Consider the following 21,368-nt stretch of genomic DNA (forward strand, 5'->3'; position numbering starts at 1 on the left):
GTTTGGATGAAATTTTCTCACTTAGTAAACTTTAGAAAATTTTTAAAACTTTTTATTTGAAACTAATAGATTTATAGAAAGTTACAAAAATTATGTAGAGAATTCCTCACCCCACTTCCCTTACGTTAGCATCTTCCATAACCATAATAATTATCAAATTAAAAAAAAATAATTATCAAATTAATATCAATACAATACTACTAATAAACTGGAGACTTGTTTTCATCATTGTCCCTTTCTGTTCTAGGAACCTATCTGTTTGCATTTAATTCTTTCTTCTTATTCTCCACCATTCTGTTTCTGAGTTTTGTCTTCTCTTGACACTTTGGAAGAGTACCATCCAGTTATTTTGTAGAACGTCCCTCAGTTTGAGTTTATGTTTTCTCATGCTTAGAATGAGGTTATGCATTTTTGACAAGAATATCATAGAAATTATCTTGTGTTGGGCACCTGGATGGCTCAGTTGGTTAAGCATCTGCCTTCAGCTCAATTCACAATCCCAGTGTCCTGGGATTGAGTCCTGCATGGGGCTCCCTGCTCAACGGGGAGTTTGATTCTCCCTCTTCCTCTACTCCTCCCTCCTGCTCCTGCTTTCTCTTTCAAATAAATAAATAAAATCTAAAAAAATTAAAAAAATTAAATCTAAAAAAATTTATATCTTGTTTCTTTCCCTATGCATCATATTAGAGGGCTCATGATGCACATACATCTCATCATTAGTAATGAGCTTTAGAAATCTTGATGATAGGAGCTATGCTTTCTTTTTTTTTTTTTTTTTTTTGCTTTCTTTTATATAATACATATTAAAATTACTATGGGCAGCCCTGGTGGCTCAGCAGTTTAGCGCCGCCTTCGGCCCAGGGTGTGATCCTGGAGACCCGGGATCGAGTCCCACGTCAGGCTCCCTGCATGGAGCCTGCTTCTCCCTCTGCCTGTGACTCTGCCTCTCTTTGTGTGTGTGTGTCTCTCATGAATAAATAAATAAAATCTTTTAAAAAATAAATAAAATTACTATTAAAATATCAGTCCAGAGCACCTGGGTGGCTCATTCACTTAACTGTCCTACTCTTGATTTCAGCTCAGGTCCTGATCTCAGGGTCCTATAATCAAGCCCCATGCCCAGCTTCTTGGGATTCTCTCTCTCTCCTTCCCCTGCCCCTGCCATGTTTTCTCTCTCTCAAATAAATCTGGTTTGTTTGTTTAAGAAAAAAACATCTTTTCCTTTCAAATGAGGCAGTCCTTTCTTACAGGGACAGTTAGTGAAGGAATTATGAAGAGAGGAGTCTTACCAATTAATAGAATTGTCTTTATAATAGAAAAATTGTCTTGGTTGAGGCAATTAACTTTGGATAGCTTTTCAAGTAGAATAGTAAATGAACCAATAGGCTATTGCTTTTAGTTCTTTTTTGTTCTATATGTGATACTGAAATTCTGTCAGAAATTAAGTCATAGGGAACTATTTCTAGGTGTAGCCTGTTATAATACCCGAAGTAGAATTTTTTTTTATTTTTTTTTTTAGATTTTATTTTTTTATTATGAGAGACCCTGAGAGAAAGGCAGAGATACAGGGCAGAGAAGCAGGCTCCCCGTGAGGAGCCCAATGTGGGTCTCAGTCCCAGGACCCTGGGATCATGCCACGAGCCAAAGGCTCAACCACTAAGCCACCTAGGTGCCCCTGAAATAGATTCATTGTAACAATTTTTTAATATTTTGGGCATTTCAAAATTATGAGTAACGTGAAATAAATCAGTAGCAGTTTCAGAAAAAATACTACATTACATGTCCCAAACTTTCTGACATTGAAGCATCTTCATGTTTTACAAAGGAATGAAATTGTACTTTCAGGATTTGATGCACTTAAAAAAATACAGTGCTTTTGGTGCAGCCACTGTGGAAAACAAGTATGGATGTTCCTCAGAAATTAAAAATATAAATACCATATGATCCATTAATTTCACTTCTGGTTATTTACCTAAAGAAAATAAAAATACTAATTCTAAAAGATACATGCACCCATAGGTTTATTGCAGCAGTATTTGCAATAGCCAAGATAGGGAAGCAGCCCAACATCCATCAATAGATGAATGGATAAAGATGTGGTGTGTATATATATTACAATGGAATATTATTCAGCTGTAAAAAAAAAATGAAATCTTGCCGTTTGCAACAACATGGATGGGCCTAGAGGGTATTTTACATAGCAAAATACCCTCTAGGGAACAACAAAATACCATAGGATTTCAAGTATATGTGGAATCTAAAACAAAAACAAATGGACTCATAAGTACAGAGAGCAAATTGGTCTCTCTGGTTACAAGAGAGAAGGGGAGTGAGGCAAAAATAGGTGATTAAAGGGATTTAGAGCAAACTTCTAATTAAAAAGTAAATAACAGGGATGAAAAGTACAGATTAGGAAATACAGTGAATAATATGATTATAACTTTGTATATTGACACGTAACTATACTTATCATAGTGAGCATTTCGTGATTTATAATTATGAAATCACTTTGTTATATACCAAAACTAATATAGTATTATATGTCAACTATATTTTTATTAAATATTAAAAATTTGGAAGAACGCATGGGTGGCTCAGTTGGTTAAGTGTCTGCCTTCGACCCAGGTCATGATCCCAGGGTCCTGAGATTGAGCCCCATGTTGGACTCTCTGCTCAGGGAGGAGCCTGCTTCTCCCTCTGCCCCTCCCCCTGCTTGTGTGTGCGTGCGCTTTCTCTCTCTCTCTCTCAAATAAATAAATTCTTTAAAGAAAGTAAATAAAAATCAATTTTAAAAAATAAATTTTGAATAATACCCACCTCAGATAAATACACAGTACATTATTAGGTTTTGCGTATAGATATTTTTCAGGATATAATGTTTATTCCTCAAAAGAGAATGGATAGAAACTCTTCCTTAGATATCTGTACCTGTCCTAATGAAGGTGGGAGCTAGTCTACATTAAGTCTACTACTTTGGTACTTTTTATATTTCTTCACTTGCTAGGTTTTCTTCAGCAGGAACCTTTCAGTGAAATATTTGTATTTATTCTTTTTGAGTTATCTTTGAAACATTTGTAGACTATAAAATCAGTAGAAGCAAGTACTGCTATACCTTCAAAGTGACAATATTCAGTGTAATTGATAGAATTTTCTTTTCTTTTAGTTCAGCAATCAGCAAACATTGGGAGGCTGAACTGGCTACCCTCAAAGGAAATAATGCCAAACTCACTGCAGCCCTGTTGGAGTCCACTGCCAATGTGAAACAATGGAAACAGCAACTTGCTGCGTATCAGGAGGAAGCAGAACGTCTGCACAAGCGAGTAAGTTCAGAGCTACTGCTGTCCATAGAAATTTATGGCTGACAGATTTCCCTGATCAGCAGAAACTCAGTAGATTCAGCACAAGGACATCTGGAGATACTCATTGGTTGTTAGAACCTATATATAGGGCAGCCCGGGTGGCTCAGTGGTTTAGCGCCGCCTTCTGCCCAGGGTGTGATCCTGGGGACCTGGGATCAAGTCCCACGTCAGACTGCCTGCAGGGAGCCTGCTTCTTCTCCCTCTGCCTGTGTCTCTGCCCCTTTGTCTGTCTGTCTCTCTTTCTTTGTGTCTCTCATGAATAAATAAATAAAATCTTAAAAAAAAATAAAAATAAAAAAATATTTTTCTATTCTGTCACTGCCTGTGTGACCTTTGGTAAGGTATCCCTTTCTGCTCAGTATTCTCATCTATAAAATAGGAATAATAATATATAGTCTGTAGAATTGAGAAAATGAATCAACAAGTTTGCACTTAGTTGATGATAGATGCTTTTATTATTTTTATTGTTTGTTAAAGAAGGAACAACTTAAAAACATAGGTAAGAAATTCTTTATAAAAATTGCTTATACGGGGATCCCTGGGTGGCGCAGCGGTTTTGCGCCTGCCTTTGGCCCAGGGCGCGATCCTGGAGACCCGGGATTGAATCCCACGTCGGGCTCCCGGTGCATGGAGCCTGCTTCTCCCTCTGCCTGTGTCTCTGCCTCTCTCTCTCTCTCTCTGTGACTATCATAAATAAATAAAAATTAAAAAAAAAAATTGCTTATACAAGGGAAGGGAGAAGAAATTGGTAGGAAATACCAGAAAGGGAGACAGAACATGAAGACTCCTAACTCTGGGAAACAAACTAGGGGTGGTGGAAGGGGAGGAGGGCGGGGGGTGGGGGTGAATGGGTGACGGGCACTGAGGGGAGCACTGGACGGGATGAGCACTGGGTGTTATTCTGTATGTTGGCAAATTGAACACCAATAAAAAATAAATTTATTATTAATAAATAATAAATAAATAATAAAATAAAAATTGCTTATACAATGAGGATAGTGGATAGTGAGGTTTTCCTCACTATCCAAAAATAAAGCATTCTTGTGAAACCTTTCCTAAGCCAAAGTGGTATAAAGTGAAGAGTATTCCCTACTTTCCAGAAGTTCACATTATGTTAGTTTGTTTTTACAAAAGACCTACATTAGTGTCTGTTTTTGCTAACTTACAAATCTGAGGATGATTTTTAGTTTTGCCCCGAAAAACTGTTACCATACTAATACAGATCCTTTATGAAGTGGCATAATGCAAACTTAAGAAAGTGGGGGGCACCTGTATTTGAAACTTCATACAGGAAAAGAAAATCAGAAATTCCAGTGTGAGTTATATTAGTAGCCCAAACAATTACTTGTGAAACATTTTTTTGTGTTTAAAGCATTTGCATTTACCCAAAAGGAAGTAGATGCCACTGATTTCCTTTTTTAGGAAGGATGCCAAAGAAATGAACTTCATAGACAATAAGAAATGGGCTTACTACCAGAGCACAATTTGAGGAAGTAGTAGGATAAGGATAACATGAGAAGTAATTTAGAAATGAAATAGAGACAGGGAGGGAGAGTAAGAAACCTGAGTAAATGTCATCCTATTATATGTATAAAGGTTAACTTATGAGAAGGAAGAAGGAAGTTGTTTAATAGTATAGAGTTTCCATTTTGCAAGATGACAAAGTTCTGGAGATCTTTTTCACAACAGTGTAAAGCATACTTAACACTACTAAATTGTACATTTAAAAGTGGTTAAGGTGCTATATTTTATTATGTGTTCTTCACTACAATAAAAAAATTAATCCAGGCAGCCTGGGTGGCTCAGTGGTTTAGTGCCGCCCTCAGCCCAGGGCGTGATCCTGGAGACCCGGGATCGAGTCCCACGTCAGGCTCCTTGCATGGAGCCTGCTTCTCCCTCTGCCTGTGTCTCTGCCTCTCTCTCTCTCTCTCTCTCTGTGTCTGTGTCTCATGAATAAATAAATAAAATCTTTTAAAGAAAAACTTAATCCATGACAGTTAACTCATGAGCCAATAGTCACTGAAGAGCTAGTATAATCCCCTTATTCTGTAATTTTTGCCCTTAATGAAATTTTGGTTTATAGAATGAATTGAATTTTAGAGATTTGAGAAATGAAATCTATTTATTTACATATTTATAATTTTCAGTGCTCTTCTTTGCTTCTTGTAGATCTGAATTTCCATCAGTTATCATTTCCCTTTAGCCTGACTTCCTTTGCAGTTTGGGCCAGAGGGGTGTAGGGGCAGCTTTTGTGTTTTCCTGTTTTTTTCACGTGTCTATTCATTTTCAGTTGTCTGTTAGACATTTTAAATTAGACAATATACACCCCATAGATTCTCTTCTCTGACTCTGAATGAGGTTGATTTTTGAGCAAGCAGTTAAACTTCCTTACAGATTTACTTGCAATTGTGAAAGTGTGGACTTAGCCTTCATGAAAGTCTGTTTATATTAATTTTGCCCTTAACCCTATGGTGAATTCCCTAGTCCTGGGAAATCTTTATTTCTAAGACATAATCCTTCTGGTGCTTTCAGTGGAAAGCTTGAGGTAATTACCAACGTCCTCTGATTTAGTGAGACTAGAACATCACACTCTTCTTTCTGTGGTGAGCACTACCACAGCTTAGCTCTTGCAGCCTTCCACCTCCTCCCAACCCCACCATGCTGGACTCCTTGGATTCTTATCTGTGCACATGTAGTTCAAGGGTCAGCCAAAGATTTGAAGGAAGTCTGTATGTTTATTTGGGGACTCTCTTCATATAGTTCTCTCAATTTCTAGCTGTTTCAGCTGTTCTAAGGAGTCCCCAGATCCTCAGGCTCCTCAGGGAAATAAGACCACAGGTTTCAGCTTAACTTCTAGTCAAGCAATGGAGCCAGACTAGAGTGCCTTCAAGCAAAATGATGTGTAAATTTGTATCTCACCCAATGTTACTGCTTTCTTTCTGTCTTTTGCTCTATTTGGTCACTTACCAGGGCATTCAAACAGTTGAATTTTACATTTTGGTCATGATTTGCAGTTTTTATCTATAGAAAAGTTTTTCCAGTAAAAAGTACTCCATCATTATCAGAAATGGAACTCTCCCCATAAGCAATTGATTGTCTAATTGGACAAAGAAAACTCATATATATTGAATAATAAGGAAATAATTGCCAAGATTTTGAATATGTTTCGTTTTGTGGACCACAGGACAGGAGAGAGCCTAGAGGGATTAAGTAGATTAAGGAATGATTTTCTGTTGAAAGTACATGCTGAGCTGAGAGCTGAAGGTTTGGTAATGTCTGATTGGCTTCAGCAGTAAGAGTGGACATTCTAGTGAAGTCAGCAAGATGGGTGTGAGAGTGGTTTATTCTTAGGATGAGGAGACTTGCCTACCTTTAGTTGGAAAAACCACATATTTACATAGTGTGAGTGTCTTGGGTGATGAGGATGGTTAAATTGTTTAGGGCTGGTATATGCAAGACCCGAGGGTTGTAAGAAATGATCCTTTGAATGGCTTTGAATGGAGGAGTTACACAACGATAGATGAATGTTAGTTTACAGGAGAGGTAAAAATAGACAGAAATTATATAATTATGTCCTCTGGTGGTCCATTGCTATAATCTAGGCCTACATGATAAGGGTCTGCACAAGACTATTAGTGCATGAGTAGAAGGGAAGAAAGTGTTAGGAAAGGTAGAGTGACATTTATGGAGGGTTAGTATATATTTGGAAAATGTGAAAGTGGATTTACTGTTTCCCTAATGGTCTAGAACTTACTGCATTCTAGTCAGCCAAAATGTATAAGATCCTAATGCATGTGAAGGGCTGTGATGGGGTATGTGTGTCTGTTTTTATGTTGACTTCTATTTTGACTGTTGGCTCAATAGTGTTTTTGGATGGTATAACTTTTAGGGCTACTGCCCTTTGCTGTTCTCTTAAAGTGCTCATTACAAGTTATGTAGCTCTTTGGGCCCTTAGTACATTCTTATTGACTAAAGAATGTTGTCTTTGGCTACAGAGACACTATTGATGTGAAGTCATTCTAGTATTGAATGATTTAAGTTGTATTTTAAGCGTATCTTTTCTTCCAGATTCTCTTACAATTTGGAAATATATTTAAAAAATTTCTCACTTCTGCAAGGCCAGTTTTCAGAAGCCATGTTTAACTTGAAAGCTACAGATGGAAGGCAGATGGTTATAGCTGATTTTGAATATGTTTTGATAAGAAATTTTTAAAGAAGCCTTTCATAATAGGATTTCTTAACTGTCATTAATCAATTAAGTTTTCTAGCTCTTTCCATGAGCAAGCCATATGAATAATTATTTCCCCTAGTCTTTTTTTTTTTGTCCTAAATTCATGTCCTTAAAGAATCTATTCATTCTACCTTAAGTGTCTTAATGTATCTCAAAATTGATTTTTTTAAAAATATTTATTTATTTGTTATTTATGATAGACATAGAGAGAGAGAGAGGCAGAGACACAGGAGGAGGGAGAAGCAGACTCCATGCCAGGAGCCTGACGCGGGACTCGATCCCGGGACTCCAGGATCGCACCCTGGGCCAAAGGCAGGCGTCAAACCACTGAGCCACCCAGGGATCCCCTCAAAATTGATTTTCATGTGTTGTTTCAAATTTATGATTTACCTATCGGGTTTATTATATTTTTGGCAAGAAATCTTTTGACATAGTCGTATAATTTAACTTGTATTTACATTTCATTTCAGGTGACTGAGCTTGAATGTGTTAGTAGCCAAGCTAATGCAGTGCATACTCACAAGACAGAATTAAATCAAACAATACAAGAACTGGAAGAGACGCTGAAAGTGAAGGAAGAGGTATTTGCTACTTTTCACTCATCTGTGTAATCTGGCTAGCATATATGTACAAAATATTTGAGTCTCTGTCAGATTTACAGGTACTTGATGGAATAAAATAAGCTTGTGGGATGTTGTGGCGGGGGTGGGGGGAATGAAATTTTTTTTGATTGATATGTGTCCATATCTTCTCCATCCTTGTTTCTGCTGTTAGGAACTATGGTGAGGCAGTCAGCCTGAAGGTTTCTTGCCTTCTGTATGAAAGTTACATTCATAAAATCCAAAGAAAACCGTGAAAGGTTTAAATGAATTTTCCAAACTATTGCTTTCTCTGGTTTCCAGTCATAAGATTTAATATCCCAAGAAAGAATTATATCCACAAAGCTTGAAGCAGCCTTAAAATGTTGTGATTACGGTTTCTAAGCAGTGCTGTACCACAGCCACCAAGTAGACGTATTGCTGAAGATGATCATGTACTAGAAAACATTCCCAAAAAGACAAATTCACCTCTCAAAAAAATCAGCATAAAGGAATGTTTTTAAAAAAATTTTTTTCTAAGAACTTGGACCGTAATTTCAGGGAGAAATAAGACCTTTTCTTTCCTTGATTTAGTTTAAATATTGTTGCTAAAGACATTGCTCTACTTTTTCTAGGAAATAGAAAGATTAAAACAAGAAATTGATAATGCCAGAGAACTACAAGAACAGAGGGATTCTTTGACTCAGAAACTACAGGTGGGTTATAAAAACATTTTTATTTCATTTCTGCATAGAGTGGCATCAATCATTCTTTCACATAGTAATGACTTTCTGAAATTTCATTTTGTAGACTCTCAGTCATTTTTCCAGGAGTTCTGATTTATGTTTAATCTTTGATTCTTCAAAAATTATGATAACTTCATCTAGGTAGCATTTGATCATCATAGATGGTCGTTTATAAATTGTCTTTAGTAAATTATTTTAGAAATGTCTACACTTTAACATAAAAATACCCTGAATTTATTTTTAATTATTTTTTAAGATTTTATTTATTTATTCATGAGAGACACAGAGAGAGAGGCAGAGACATAGGCAGAGAGAGAAGCAGGCTCCCTGCAGGAAGCCCGATGTGACACTCAATCCCGGGACCCCGGGATCACACCCCAAGTCAAAGGAAGACGCCCAACTGCTGAGCCACCCAGGCTTCCCAAAATACCCTGAATTTAAAGAGAATTTCTCAAATGGATCTCATTCAATTGAAGAGTTCTCATTTTTTTTTACACTGAACTAATTAGTATGAATTGCAGAAATAGTTGTGCCCTATTGGAAATTAAATTAGTGCCGTTTTTCTTCCTTTATTCTAATTAATTTTATTCACTTTTTACATAAATAATATGTTTCCTGACTCTAATTTGCATACATATATCCTGTAATAGCAGTTAGGGAAGATTTTTAGAATTCATTTTCAAAGTCTCTTGGTGCTTTAGGCACTTGGCTTACACTCCAGTTCTCTATAAAGAAAGGTTAGGACCACTTTAAAGTTGGGAGTAGGGACTCCTGGGTGGCTCAGTGGTTGAGCGTCTGCCTTCAGCTCAGGGCATGATCCTGGCGTCCTGGGATCAGGTCCCACTCCCTGCATGGAACCTGCTTCTCCCTCTGCCTGTGTCTCTGCCTCTCTCTCTGTGTGTGTCTCTCATGAATAAATGAATAAAATCTTTTAAAAAAATAAAGTTGGTAGTAGAAATAAATATATGTACAGAGTGAGGAATTTTGGAAAAGAGATTTTAAGTGGGACCTGAAAGCTCAGAGATAGAAGGAGTACCTCAATTATAATGAGAATATCTTGTATTGAGTGCTTACTGTATGCCAGACACTGTGCTCAGTACTTTACTTATATTATGCATTTACTTCTTGTAATAGTCATCTGAGGAAACTGAAGCTTGTAAATGTTATTTATCCAGTCTCCGTTTATATAGATAGTCAGAATTCTGCAACAGTAGAGACCCTTCATAAAGGAAATAGGTTCTTTATGTGGCATGAAACATTTCCCTCTCTCCTATCACTGACTTTCAGGAGACTGGGAAAAATAAGGTGGTTTGTTTTGGTTAGCCCTATTAAATGTTGTTCCCACATTTTAATGATCTCTGTAAATTAGTGGTTCTCGAGGGGGAGGAGTTTTGTGCTACAGGGGACTTTTAGGAACGTGCTGAGACAATTTTGATTTTCACAACTCAGGCAGTACTATTGACATCTAGTAGGTTGAAGTCAAGAATGCTGCTAAGCTTCCAGTTATCTGGCCCAAAATGTCAATGGTGCCAAGATTGACAAAGCTTGGTGTAGAAGTAAGGATGAAGCATGTAATCAGGGCTAGAAAAAGTAGGGGAAATTTGATGTAGTTTTGTTTTTTATTCCTTAGGTTTAGGCTACCCTTTCCTGAGTCCTTGCTATGATTCAGGCATTTGCCAAGCACTTGCATACTTGTGCTCAAATTCTCACGCTAACGGGGGTGGTATCCCCATTTTCAAAAAGAAGGCAGTTGGTTCAGAGGTGTTAACAAGTTTTCAAGGCACTGATCTAGAAAGTGGTGAGGCCTAAATTTATTTTAATTCCAAAGTTTCTATTCTTTCTGTATTACCATCACACTGCTTCAGGCGGCCAAGCTGTCGAGACATTCCTGATGGTTCTTTAAAACTTTTTTACTAGTTAGATACCCATAGTCCCTGAGAAACCAAGGGGTGATTTTTTTAAAATAAATTTCTAAATGTATTTCATCATTAATTGATTGATAATTGAATTTTAAAGCTGGCTCCTATTCTTACCTCTTTTTTCACCAAATATCAAAAATGCTCGTCAGGGGACGGCTGGGTGGCTCAGCGGTTAAGCGCCTACATTTGTCTCAGGGTGTGATCCTGTAGTCCTGGGATTGAGTCCCATGTCGGGCTCCCTGCATGGAGCCTGCTGCTCCCTCTGCCTGTGTCTCTGCCTCTCTCTATGTGCCTCTCATGAATAAATAAAATCTTAAAAGAAAATGCTTGTTTCAAAAACAACCTATGAAGGGGGGCACTTGGGTGGCTCAGTCAGATGCTTTAGCATCTGCCTTTGGCTCACTCAGGTCATGATCTCAGGGTCCTGGGATCAAGTCCCATGTTCGGTTCCCTGCTCAGCAGAGATTCTGCTTCTCCCTCTGCCTCTGCCTCTGCCTCTGCCTCTGCCTCTGCCTCTGGCTTGTGTTCTCTCTCTCTCTCTCTGTCAAATAAATAAATAATAATTAAAACACACACACAGGAAAACAACCTACCCAGAACAGGATAGGGAAGCTTTCAGACCTTCAGGTGGGTGGGCTCCCGCTTGTAATGTAGGCCTAGGCTCATGTGTTAATTTCTCCAACTTCTCAATTTAAGCACTACTCTGCAAGGTCCCCCCCACTCCACCCCAAATACTCTTTGTAATATTACCATGTTTTATTTTCCTAATAGCAATTATCACTGTCCAAAGTGGTCCTGTTTATTTCATTTTTAAACTTTATTTTGAAATAATTTCAGACTTAAAAGTTGCAAGAATAGGGACGCTTGGGTGGCTCAGTGGTTGAGTGCCTGCCTTTGGCTCAGGGTGTGATCCCAGGACCCTGGGATCGGGTCCCACATTGCACTTCACACAGGGAGCCTGCTTCTCCCTCTGCCTGTGTCTCTGCCTGTCTCTGTGTGTCTCTCATGAATAAATAAATAATTTTTTTTTAAAGTTGCAAGAAGGGGTCCCTAGGTGGCTCAGAGGTTTAGCGCCTGCCTTTGGCCCAGGGCGCAATCCTGGGGTCTTGGGATCGAGTCCCACGTCAGGCTCCCGGCATGGAGCCGGGAGCTGTGTCTCTGCCCCTCTTTCTCTCTCTATCATGAATAAATAAATAAATCTTTAAAAATAAAATAAAAACTTGCAAGAATAATACAAAGGCTTTTTATATACCTTTAACCTTTCCCAAATGTTACTATTTTTTGCCATATTTGTTTTACTATTCTGGAACTTTCTCTCTCTCTCTCTCCTCCTCTCTCCCTCTGAATATATATTTTCTCAGTAAAATCTTTGAGAATAACTTGCAGATTACAGTATCTCTTTACCTCTAAACACTTTGGTGTGTATTTTTGAAAAGTAAGGCATTATTTTATGTGATCATCAAAATCAAGAAGTTACCTATCTACAGACCTTATTCAATTTCCCATAATTCTCTTAATAATATAATAATCTCCTTTATAACAAAGTTTAAAATTTGATTTATTCCAGGATCCTGTGTCACATTTAGTTGTCATATATATTATTTTGATGTTGGAATTCCATATATACATGGCTATATACATATATAAAAAAATGAATTCTTACTCATACCTCCCAGTACAGTGTAATACAATGGAGTTTATTCTGGCCGCCTCCATATTCATATTTGTAATTCCTTTACCCAATACCAAGATACCTGATTCTTATTATCTATAGTATGTTTACTTAATTTCTCAATCTTAGCAGAAAATGGCTTTTGAATTACTAATTCATACCACCACAAAAAAATGCAAACAAAACTTTACCAGCTAGAGATCACTATAATTCTTTCATCCTCAGCCTATGCTCAAAAGTTTGTCAAGTTAGTTCTTCCCCTCCTTGCAATTGGTTAGGTTATTCATTAAAACATACTTATGTTTATTTGTATCCTATTGTACTCCGTTTTCATATTCTCTTTCCCATTCTTTTATATATGCATGCATTTACTGAGTATACGAAACCTCCTCCCCTTTTTAAAATGGTAACATGATCTAGATTACTCTTCTGCATGTTGCTTCTTTTTTTTTTTTTTTTTTTAATTTTTATTTATTTATGATAGTCACACAGAGAGAGAGAGAGGCAGAGACACAGGCAGAAGGAGAGGCAGAGACACAGGCAGAGGGAGAAACAGGCTCCATGCACCGGGAGCCCGACGTGGGATTCGATCCCGGGTCTCCAGGATCGCGCCTTGGGCCAAAGGCAGGCGCCAAACCGCTGCGCCACCCAGGGATCCCTGCATGTTGCTTCTTTAACCTAAAATATATTCCAGAAATCACTGTCAGTTCATTGAGATCTTGTTCATACTTTTTATAGCTGAAAAGTCCTTCATTTGTGTGCGTGATAGTTTATTCAGCCACTCCTTTATGTCGGTATTTAGGTTGTTTCCAGTGCTCTGCAACAATACTACAATAAGTAATATTGTGCATAGGTATTTTGTTAATGATGGAGGTGTATCTTCAGGATAGATTTTTTTAAGTTTTTTTTTTTTAAGTAATCCCTGCACCCAGTGTGAGACTCGAACTCACTACCCCAAGATGAAGAATCTCGTATTATTCTGACTGAGCTAGCCAGGCATCCCCCAAGATAGATTCTTAGAAGCAAGATTTCTAAGTGAAAAGATAAACACACATGTAGTTATGTTAAACATTGTCAGATTCCCCTCCATAATGGATTCCCCTCCATAATGCCAGGGCCCACTCATACCACTATCGTGAGTGCCTCTTTCTCCATAGCCTCACCATCAAAATGTGTTGTCATACTTTTTAATTATGTGATAGGTGAGAAATGATGGTTTTAATTTACATATCTCATTATTATGAGGGACATGAACATCTTTCATAAGCTTAAAGGTCATTTCAGTATCTGTTTGTACATGTGTGGATTGGGTGTTCATGCCTTTTGCCTTTTCCCTATAGGATTTTTGGTCCTTTTTCAAAAGTTCTTTATATATCTGATTACATGTTAAAAATATTTTATCCCCAGTATGTTGTTTTTTGACTTTGCCTAAGATGGTGGTTTATGTAGTAGTCCTAACTTTTTTCTTTTTTGGTTCTGGCTTGTGGATCATATAGTTAGATAGCTCTTTTCCAAACTCAGATGATATAGGGACTCATCTGTATATCCCCTCTAGTACTTAGAAGGTTTCATTTTTTACATGTGGCTCTCTGAGTATTTTGGGTTAATTCCTTTGTATGTGCTATGAGATGTGGATTCAGTCGTATCTTTCCAAGTGGCTGTCCAGCTATCTCATTACCGTTTATTTAAAACTTCATTCTTGGGCAGCCCTGGTGGCGCAGCGGTTTAGCGCAGCCTGCAGCCCAGGGCGTGATCCTGGAGACCCTGGATTGAGTCCCACGTCGGGCTCCCTGCATGGAGCCTGCTTCTCCCTCTGCCTGTGTCTCTGCCTCTCTCTCTTTCTCTCTCTCTTTCTCTCTCTCTGTGTGTGTCTCTATGAATAAATAAAATCTTTAAAAAAATAAAATAAAACTTCATTCTTTTCTCTAGAGATTGAAGATACTTTTTTTTTTTAATTTATTTATTTATGATAGTCACAGAGAGAGAGAGAGAGAGAGAGAGGCAGAGACATAGGCAGAGGGAGAAGCAGGCTCCATGCACCGGGAGCCTGATGTGGGATTCGATCCCGGGTCTCCAGGATCACGCCCTGGGCCAAAGGCAGGCGCCAAACTGCTGCGCCACCCAGGGATCCCCTGAGATTGAAGATACTTGATTTCTCTGTGCATTTTGATCTATTCTGGACTTCCTATTCCAGCCTACTAGTCACTCTGTTAATGCATCAGTACCACATTGCATTAGTGGTGGAGGCTTTAATATCTGATAGGGTCAGGTACTCCTCACAGAGTGTCTTTTTCATTGTTTTTCTCAATATTCTTACATAGTTATTTTATCATATGAAATTCAGTATTCAATACCATCTTTTGTGTCAACTAAAAATACAGCTCTATAAAAAAATTTTACTGGGACTGCTTAAAATTTATAATATGATTTCAGGAGAAGCAATATTTTTTTGAAGTTTTTCCATCCTATCCAAGAATAAGGGATGTCCTCCGATTTGTTTACAACTACTTTTGTGCTTTTCAGGAGTAGTGTTGTAAGGTTTCATCATGTCGTTTTGCATATTTCTTGCATATAAATATTTTATCTTTTTTTCTATTTCAAATAGGTTTTTCTCTATCATATCTTTTAATCAATTGTTTGTATATTTGAAAGCTGTTGAATTCTGTATGCTATTTTTATATCCTACTACAACTAAATTGTTTTATTATTTGAGCTAGTTTTGTCACTTATTGCAATTGATTCTGTAAGAATTTTTAGGTATAGTAGCATAATCTGTAAACAGAGATCATTTTACTTGTATTCCTCCAATTCTTTTTTTTTTTTTTTAAAGATTTTATTTATTTATTCATGAGAGACACAGAAAGAGAGGCAGAGACGCAGGCAGAGGGAGCAACAGGCTTCCCTCAGGGAGCTTGATGCAGGATTCGATCCTAGAGCCAAAGGCAGACATTTAACCACTGAGCCACCCAGGTGCCCCTTATTCCTCCAATTCTTAAGCTTCTGTTGATTTTTTTTTTTTTTTTTTTTGTCAAACTACACCTGTTAAAAACACCAGTACAATGTTAAACAGTGGTGGAGATGACGGGCTTATCTTGTCCCTCATTTTAGTGAAAATGCCCCTAGTATTTTTCCATTAAGTAAAATGCTGGCTATAACCTAAAGTACATTTTATCACGTTATCAGTGTGTCCTTCATTCCTATTTTCTTAAAGTGTTTTTTACCAGGAATGAGTGTTGAATTTTGGTAATGGCTTTTTTTTTTTTTTTTTTTTTTTTTTGGTTAGTATTTATAGAGATAACATAATTTCCTCCCTAGATCTATTTTATATGGTTTATTTTATTAATGGATTTTCTAATACCAAACTGCCTTTGTATGACTGGAATAAATACCAGTTAGCTATGGTATCTTATTTTCTTAATGTGGTGTTAGATTTTTGTTCTTTATTATTTATCATTTTTATATGATATTCATTTGTGATATTGGTCTATAACTTTGTTCTTTTGGGGGGAGCTGTATTTATAAAATTTAGGTATCAGGGTTATATTTTGCACACAGGTAATACTTCAGTTGTAACCCATACACTATATTCATTTTCTGTGCTCCGGAATAATGGCTGGCATATTGAAACTATCTAGTCTTTGAGTGTTGACAGCATCAGGTTTCTTTTGCAGACAATGAGCTTCCATCTAGGGTTCACATAGTCAGCAAGAACTCTTATTTCTTTTTTTTTATTATTTTTTTTTTAATTTTTATTTATTTATGATAGTCACAGAGAGAGAGAGAGAGAGAGGCAGAGACACAGGCAGAGGGAGAAGCAGGCTCCATGCACCGGGAGCCCGACGTGGGATTCGATCCCGGGTCTCCAGGATCGCGCCCTGGGCCAAAGGCAGGCGCCAAACCGCTGCGCCACCCAGGGATCCCTTATTTCTTATTTTATATGGTTGTCCATTGTCCTTTTCTTCTTGATTAAGTAAAGTTAAGCAATGATACATCTAACCATTACCACTGTTTTTCTATCCACTACCTTATGCATTTCTTTTTATCTTTATTATTCCTGCCTAGTACTTTGTCTTGGTTTTTCTTCTTATTCTTTCTCTTACAAGTGTAAGAGAATTTTACTCCTTTCTTTTATTTTTTTTTAAAAGATTTTTTTAGTTATTTATTCATGAGAGACACAGAGAAACAGGCAGAGAGACAGGCAGAGGGAGAAGCAGGCTCCTCGCAGGGAGCCGGATGTGGGACTTGATCCCGGGACTCCAGGATCACGCCCCGAGTCAAAGGCAGATGCTCAACTGCTAAGCCACTCAGGTGTCCCTACTCCTTTATTTTCATTCTTTCACTTTTATGTATAAGTGTTTAAAGCTATAGATTCTCCTCTGATCATTGCTTTAGGTGTATTTAATAGATTCTGATATTTAGTGTGTTCATTATCCTTATTTTGTGAAATTCTGTATTTTTGGTCTTATTTTCCTTGCATGATGAAGTGTTTAAACAAAGGCACTTTAGGGACACCTGGGTGGCTCAGTTGGTTCAGCGTCTGCCTTCAGCTCAGGTCATGATCCAAAGTCCTGGGATCAAGCCCCACTTGGGGTTCTCTGCTTAGTGGGGAGCCAGCTACTCCTTCTGCGTCTCCCTCTGCCCTTCTCTTCTGCTCATTCTCTCTCTTTCTTAAAGAAGTAAAAAATAACAGAAGGTGCTTTAATTTCCTGGTGGCATAAGCTTTTTATTTTTTGGATTTAGTTCTTAAGTTCTAGTTTTACAGTCTTATAATCACAAGGGTTTATATAATTTCTGCTTTACATAATTTACTGTGCTTTTTTTTGTGTGATCTTATATATGGTCAACTTTTATAATATTCTTTGTTGGCTTTGTAATTTATGTCTTCTATATTGTTACCTCTCCTTTGTTCTCCTTGATCTGTCCTGTATTGACATAGTGAAGTCTCTCATTTATCTGTTTTTATCTGTGTCTCCTTAAAACTCCTGTAATTTCTGCTTTATAAAGATGGTACCTAAATATAATGGTTATATCTCCATTGTGTGCTGTGGCTTTTAACATTAATATGCCATCCTTTGCTACTCTTTCTACCAGTATCACAATCCCTCATTATCTTGCACCCATCCCGTTATTTTTGGCCTTCCTAAATGAATTGCTCGTTGGAAGGACCTTTCTATTTCACGATTTTGTTTTCAATTCCTAGTCTTACTGCATTGTGATCAGAGTATTTTTTTATAATATTTATATTCAATGTAACTTAATAGTGCTATTTTGTGACCTCATGTAAAACCAGTTTTTGTGACTGCTTCAGTGTTTACACATAGATAGTGTTTTGTGAGCCCAACTGAATTTTCTTCCTTTTACTTGGTAACTTATTCATATTTATCAATATGATTATTATGTTTTGATTCAGTTTATCATTATAATCCCTGTGTATTTTGTTAATTGGATTTTTTTCTTTCTCTATATGATATGTTCTTGGCCCTTTTTTATATCTTTTGATATTTGAGATGGTCTTAACTTTGCTGTAGTGGTTAACTTTAGACTTAAACCTTTTAAAAATACTCCAATTCACCTGAGTTCATATTTACACTTCACTGTCTGGTTTGTTAGTTTTTATTTATTTATATTTAATATTTATTTACTTTAGAGAGCATGAGCGGGAGGGATGGAGGGAGAGGGAGGGAGAATCCAAGCAGATTCCACACTAAGCCTGGAGTCTGACATGGGACTTGATCTCACGACCCTGAGATCACAACCTGAGCCAAAACAGTCAGATGCTTAACTAACTGCACCACCCAGGCCCCCTAGTTTGGTAGTTTTTAATGATAATTGACTTTGAACTATTATATTCTCAATAAATAGAAGCTTATTCTGCTTTTCTCTTTTCCTTCCTTTTTTTTTTTCTCCTGTTTTTTAGTTGCATTATTTCTGCCTTGGCAGACTAAGTAACATTCTGGGGGAGCTCCATGGTGGCTCAGTTGGTTAAGTGTCCAGCTCGGTTTTGACTCAGGTCATGTGTGGGATCCAGCTCCGCACTGGGCTCTGTTGTACTCAGCTCTTGGAGTCGGCTTGAGTCAGCTTGACTTCCTTTCTCTGCTCCTCCATCTTCTCTTGCTCTCTGTCAAATAAATAAATACAGTCTTTAAAAAAAAAAAAAAGTAACATTTTATATTATTTTTTAACCATCATCCACCTTTGTTTTAGTCTTTTTTCTTACATATAGTACATGGTCACCATCAGTCCTTTCTCTAAAGTTTCCACAATGATCTGTTGGTTGGATGAAGCTTATCCTTTAGTAGACGGTTCCAGAAAAGCTCATGGTTTAAGTTGTTTTTTAAGACTTTGTACTTCAGTGACAGGTAGATATAAAATTACTGGTTTGTAATTTTCCTTCTTTGAGTTTCTTGAAAATGCCACTCCATTATTACCTTGTTTTAATGTTGCTTTTTTCCTTTTTTAAGATTAATTTATTTTGGAGAGAGAGCACCCTCTTTTTGGGAGATAGGGAGAGCCTACACATCCTTCAGTGTTTTAATTGTCTCTTGTCTTAAAAGATTCTAAATTTCTCTTTGTTGCTTCTGCCCCTTTGCGGTAGGATTCTAGCAGGTTCCTTTCTCTTTCTTCGTTTTGCCCATTTCTCCTCAGAAGTGTCACTTTTCCAGGATTGCCTTGGGTCTCGTGTATACGGATAAGTCCCTTCCTTGTAGTCTGCTCTGGGTCACCAGGACCTTGTTTGTTTATTTGATGATTTTTCCAGTATTTCAGCACTTCCAGCCATGTTCCTTAGGGTTATGAGAGTTCAGTCTTAAGCCTTTTGTTTTCCTCTTCCCTCTGCTCTCCTTGCCCCACGACCCTGCCTTGCCCTCTGCAGAGGGTTAGAGAGCAAGCTTGGGAAATGTCTTTGCTGGAAATTGGTTGGAGTTTGTATGGCTCTATTTCTGCTGGTCACTTTGAAGTCCTGGAATGTGTGCGACGTTACTCTTATTATTGACTTAGATAGTTTGGGAGGATGGTTGGGAGATCTCCGCGTATAGTCACCATTACCGCAGCATCTCGGAAGTGGTGTTTACTTTTTTGTTCCCAGCATCCTCATTCTAGAATGCATGCTGCATTAAAACAGGAACCATCTTTGTTTATTTTCTGTTCTATCTCTATTGCGAGTACATAGAAGATGCTTAGTAAATAATTGTTGAATGTCTCTAAAAAATTTGTGTGTGTCTGCTGCCCATTTTTCTGTTGAATAACTAATTCTAATTTTGATGATTTATATGTCACGTTACATATGAAGCTTGATATATTAGGGTAGTGTATCTTGTAACAGCTTAAGATGTGAATCGATGCCAAAGACACTTTTTCTGTAACTTTATTTAGATTAAAAATGCAGGATTTTAAATTTACAGAAAATGAGGCTGATCTGGTCCCGTTGATGATGGTAATAATTGTGTAAATTTTTTAAATCACTCTAGTGTTTAGGTTCCATATCTAATAAACACAGAGCGTGACCTTCTACCTACTAAAATTTTATACTTGCCATTTTTGCCCTTTAAAGCACTCGAAAGAGAGTTAGCTTCTGGCTTCCATTTTTTATCAGGACTGAACTAGGTCTGTGGATACCCCTGGCACATGCTTACGTGTACTGACATGCAGTGCAGGTTCCCACCAGCCAGAGCCTCGTGGTGGCCTTGTGGTGGCCATTCTTGCTCTAGGATTATATTCTCTGCCTCAGAATAGACCAGCACTGTCAGCACTGTATCAGACCCCTTTTGTTATCCGACTACTAAAATCCCTCCAATCAGAGAAAGGGCTGATAGTATGGAACTCTGTCTAGAGAGAACAATGCAATTTTAATAGCTGAGGAAATTTGGTGTTTTGCATGCTTCCATTGAAAATGTTTGCATGTTTCATTGATTGGCAAGGAGAACAACGAAGCCTTTCATTTCAAGGAAGGCTGTAGAGGGCATACTGGGTGGTGCCTGGTGAAGTGGGTGTTTTCTAGTAAATGGCATTTGGTCTATTTTTATAGTTGGAAACATTCTACTCTTAAGCTTATTGTTTAAGCAGGCCAGGGAGCATGCTGTGCAATCATGAGTGGAATTTTTACATTTGATCTGAGGGTCTGTTTTTTGCCTCCTAGTTTGGAGCCTCCATGAATGTGGCTTCTGAATTTATAAGTATTTTATTGGTTTCAGACCCTGCTCTCAGTTTATTTATTTTCACTTCGTAGATTATTCAAAGGGGAGAGATTAGAAACATACCTGGGAAACATCTAACAATAAATGCTTTAATATTAGATTGGGATTTCTTAAATTCTTCATTTATTACTCATTAGAGTTGCTGTATTCCTTATATTTTCCCAGGTACTTGCGGCTCCTCTGTGGCATTCTTGCTTAAGCCTCAGTCGAGTTATTTCTGTCAAAGCAAGCAAACATTTCTTTATGTTCAGAATCCTAGATCAGGATTACTTTCTTTTATGTATTCAAGCCACTTTCCTAATTATTTTTCTCAAAAGTGTAATATTTACAAGTATTGTAAGAAAAGTAAATTTTGGAAGAACATGCCCATAATCCTAACAACTCTTTCCTATTTGTACAGGAACTTCCAGTGTTTGTCCTCATGCACACCAGTGTTTGCTCATTTGCACTGTGCTGCTTCATATTCATTTTTTTTTATTTAACATTTACCAGATTGTCTTTCAAAAATTAAAAAAGTATATGTTCCACCACCATTTAGACTTGATAGAATTTTTAAAGAGATTTACATTTAAACCATGTATTAATAACCATGTATTTATTAAACCATGAAACATAATATTTTCTTTTTTTAATTCTTTAATTTATTTTTTTGAAACAATATTTTCTGAGGC

General features: G+C 37.4%; 1 protein-coding gene across 4 annotated transcripts in view; it reads left to right on the forward strand.

Annotated features, from left to right (window-relative positions):
* Positions 1–21,368, forward strand: part of HOMER1 (homer scaffold protein 1) — a 136,087-nt gene that overhangs the window by 105,496 nt on the left and 9,223 nt on the right. For all 4 annotated transcript variants that reach the window (XM_072793836.1, XM_072793826.1, XM_072793841.1 and 1 more), the window contains exons 6-8: positions 3,164–3,320; positions 8,061–8,171; positions 8,804–8,884. In XM_072793836.1, coding sequence (XP_072649937.1) covers positions 3,164–3,320; positions 8,061–8,171; positions 8,804–8,884 — 349 coding nt within the window. The remainder of the gene's footprint in view (positions 1–3,163; positions 3,321–8,060; positions 8,172–8,803; positions 8,885–21,368) is intronic.

Source organism: Canis lupus, chromosome 2 (assembly GCF_048164855.1).
Source record: "Canis lupus baileyi chromosome 2, mCanLup2.hap1, whole genome shotgun sequence".
NCBI classification, from domain to species: Eukaryota; Metazoa; Chordata; class Mammalia; order Carnivora; family Canidae; genus Canis; species Canis lupus.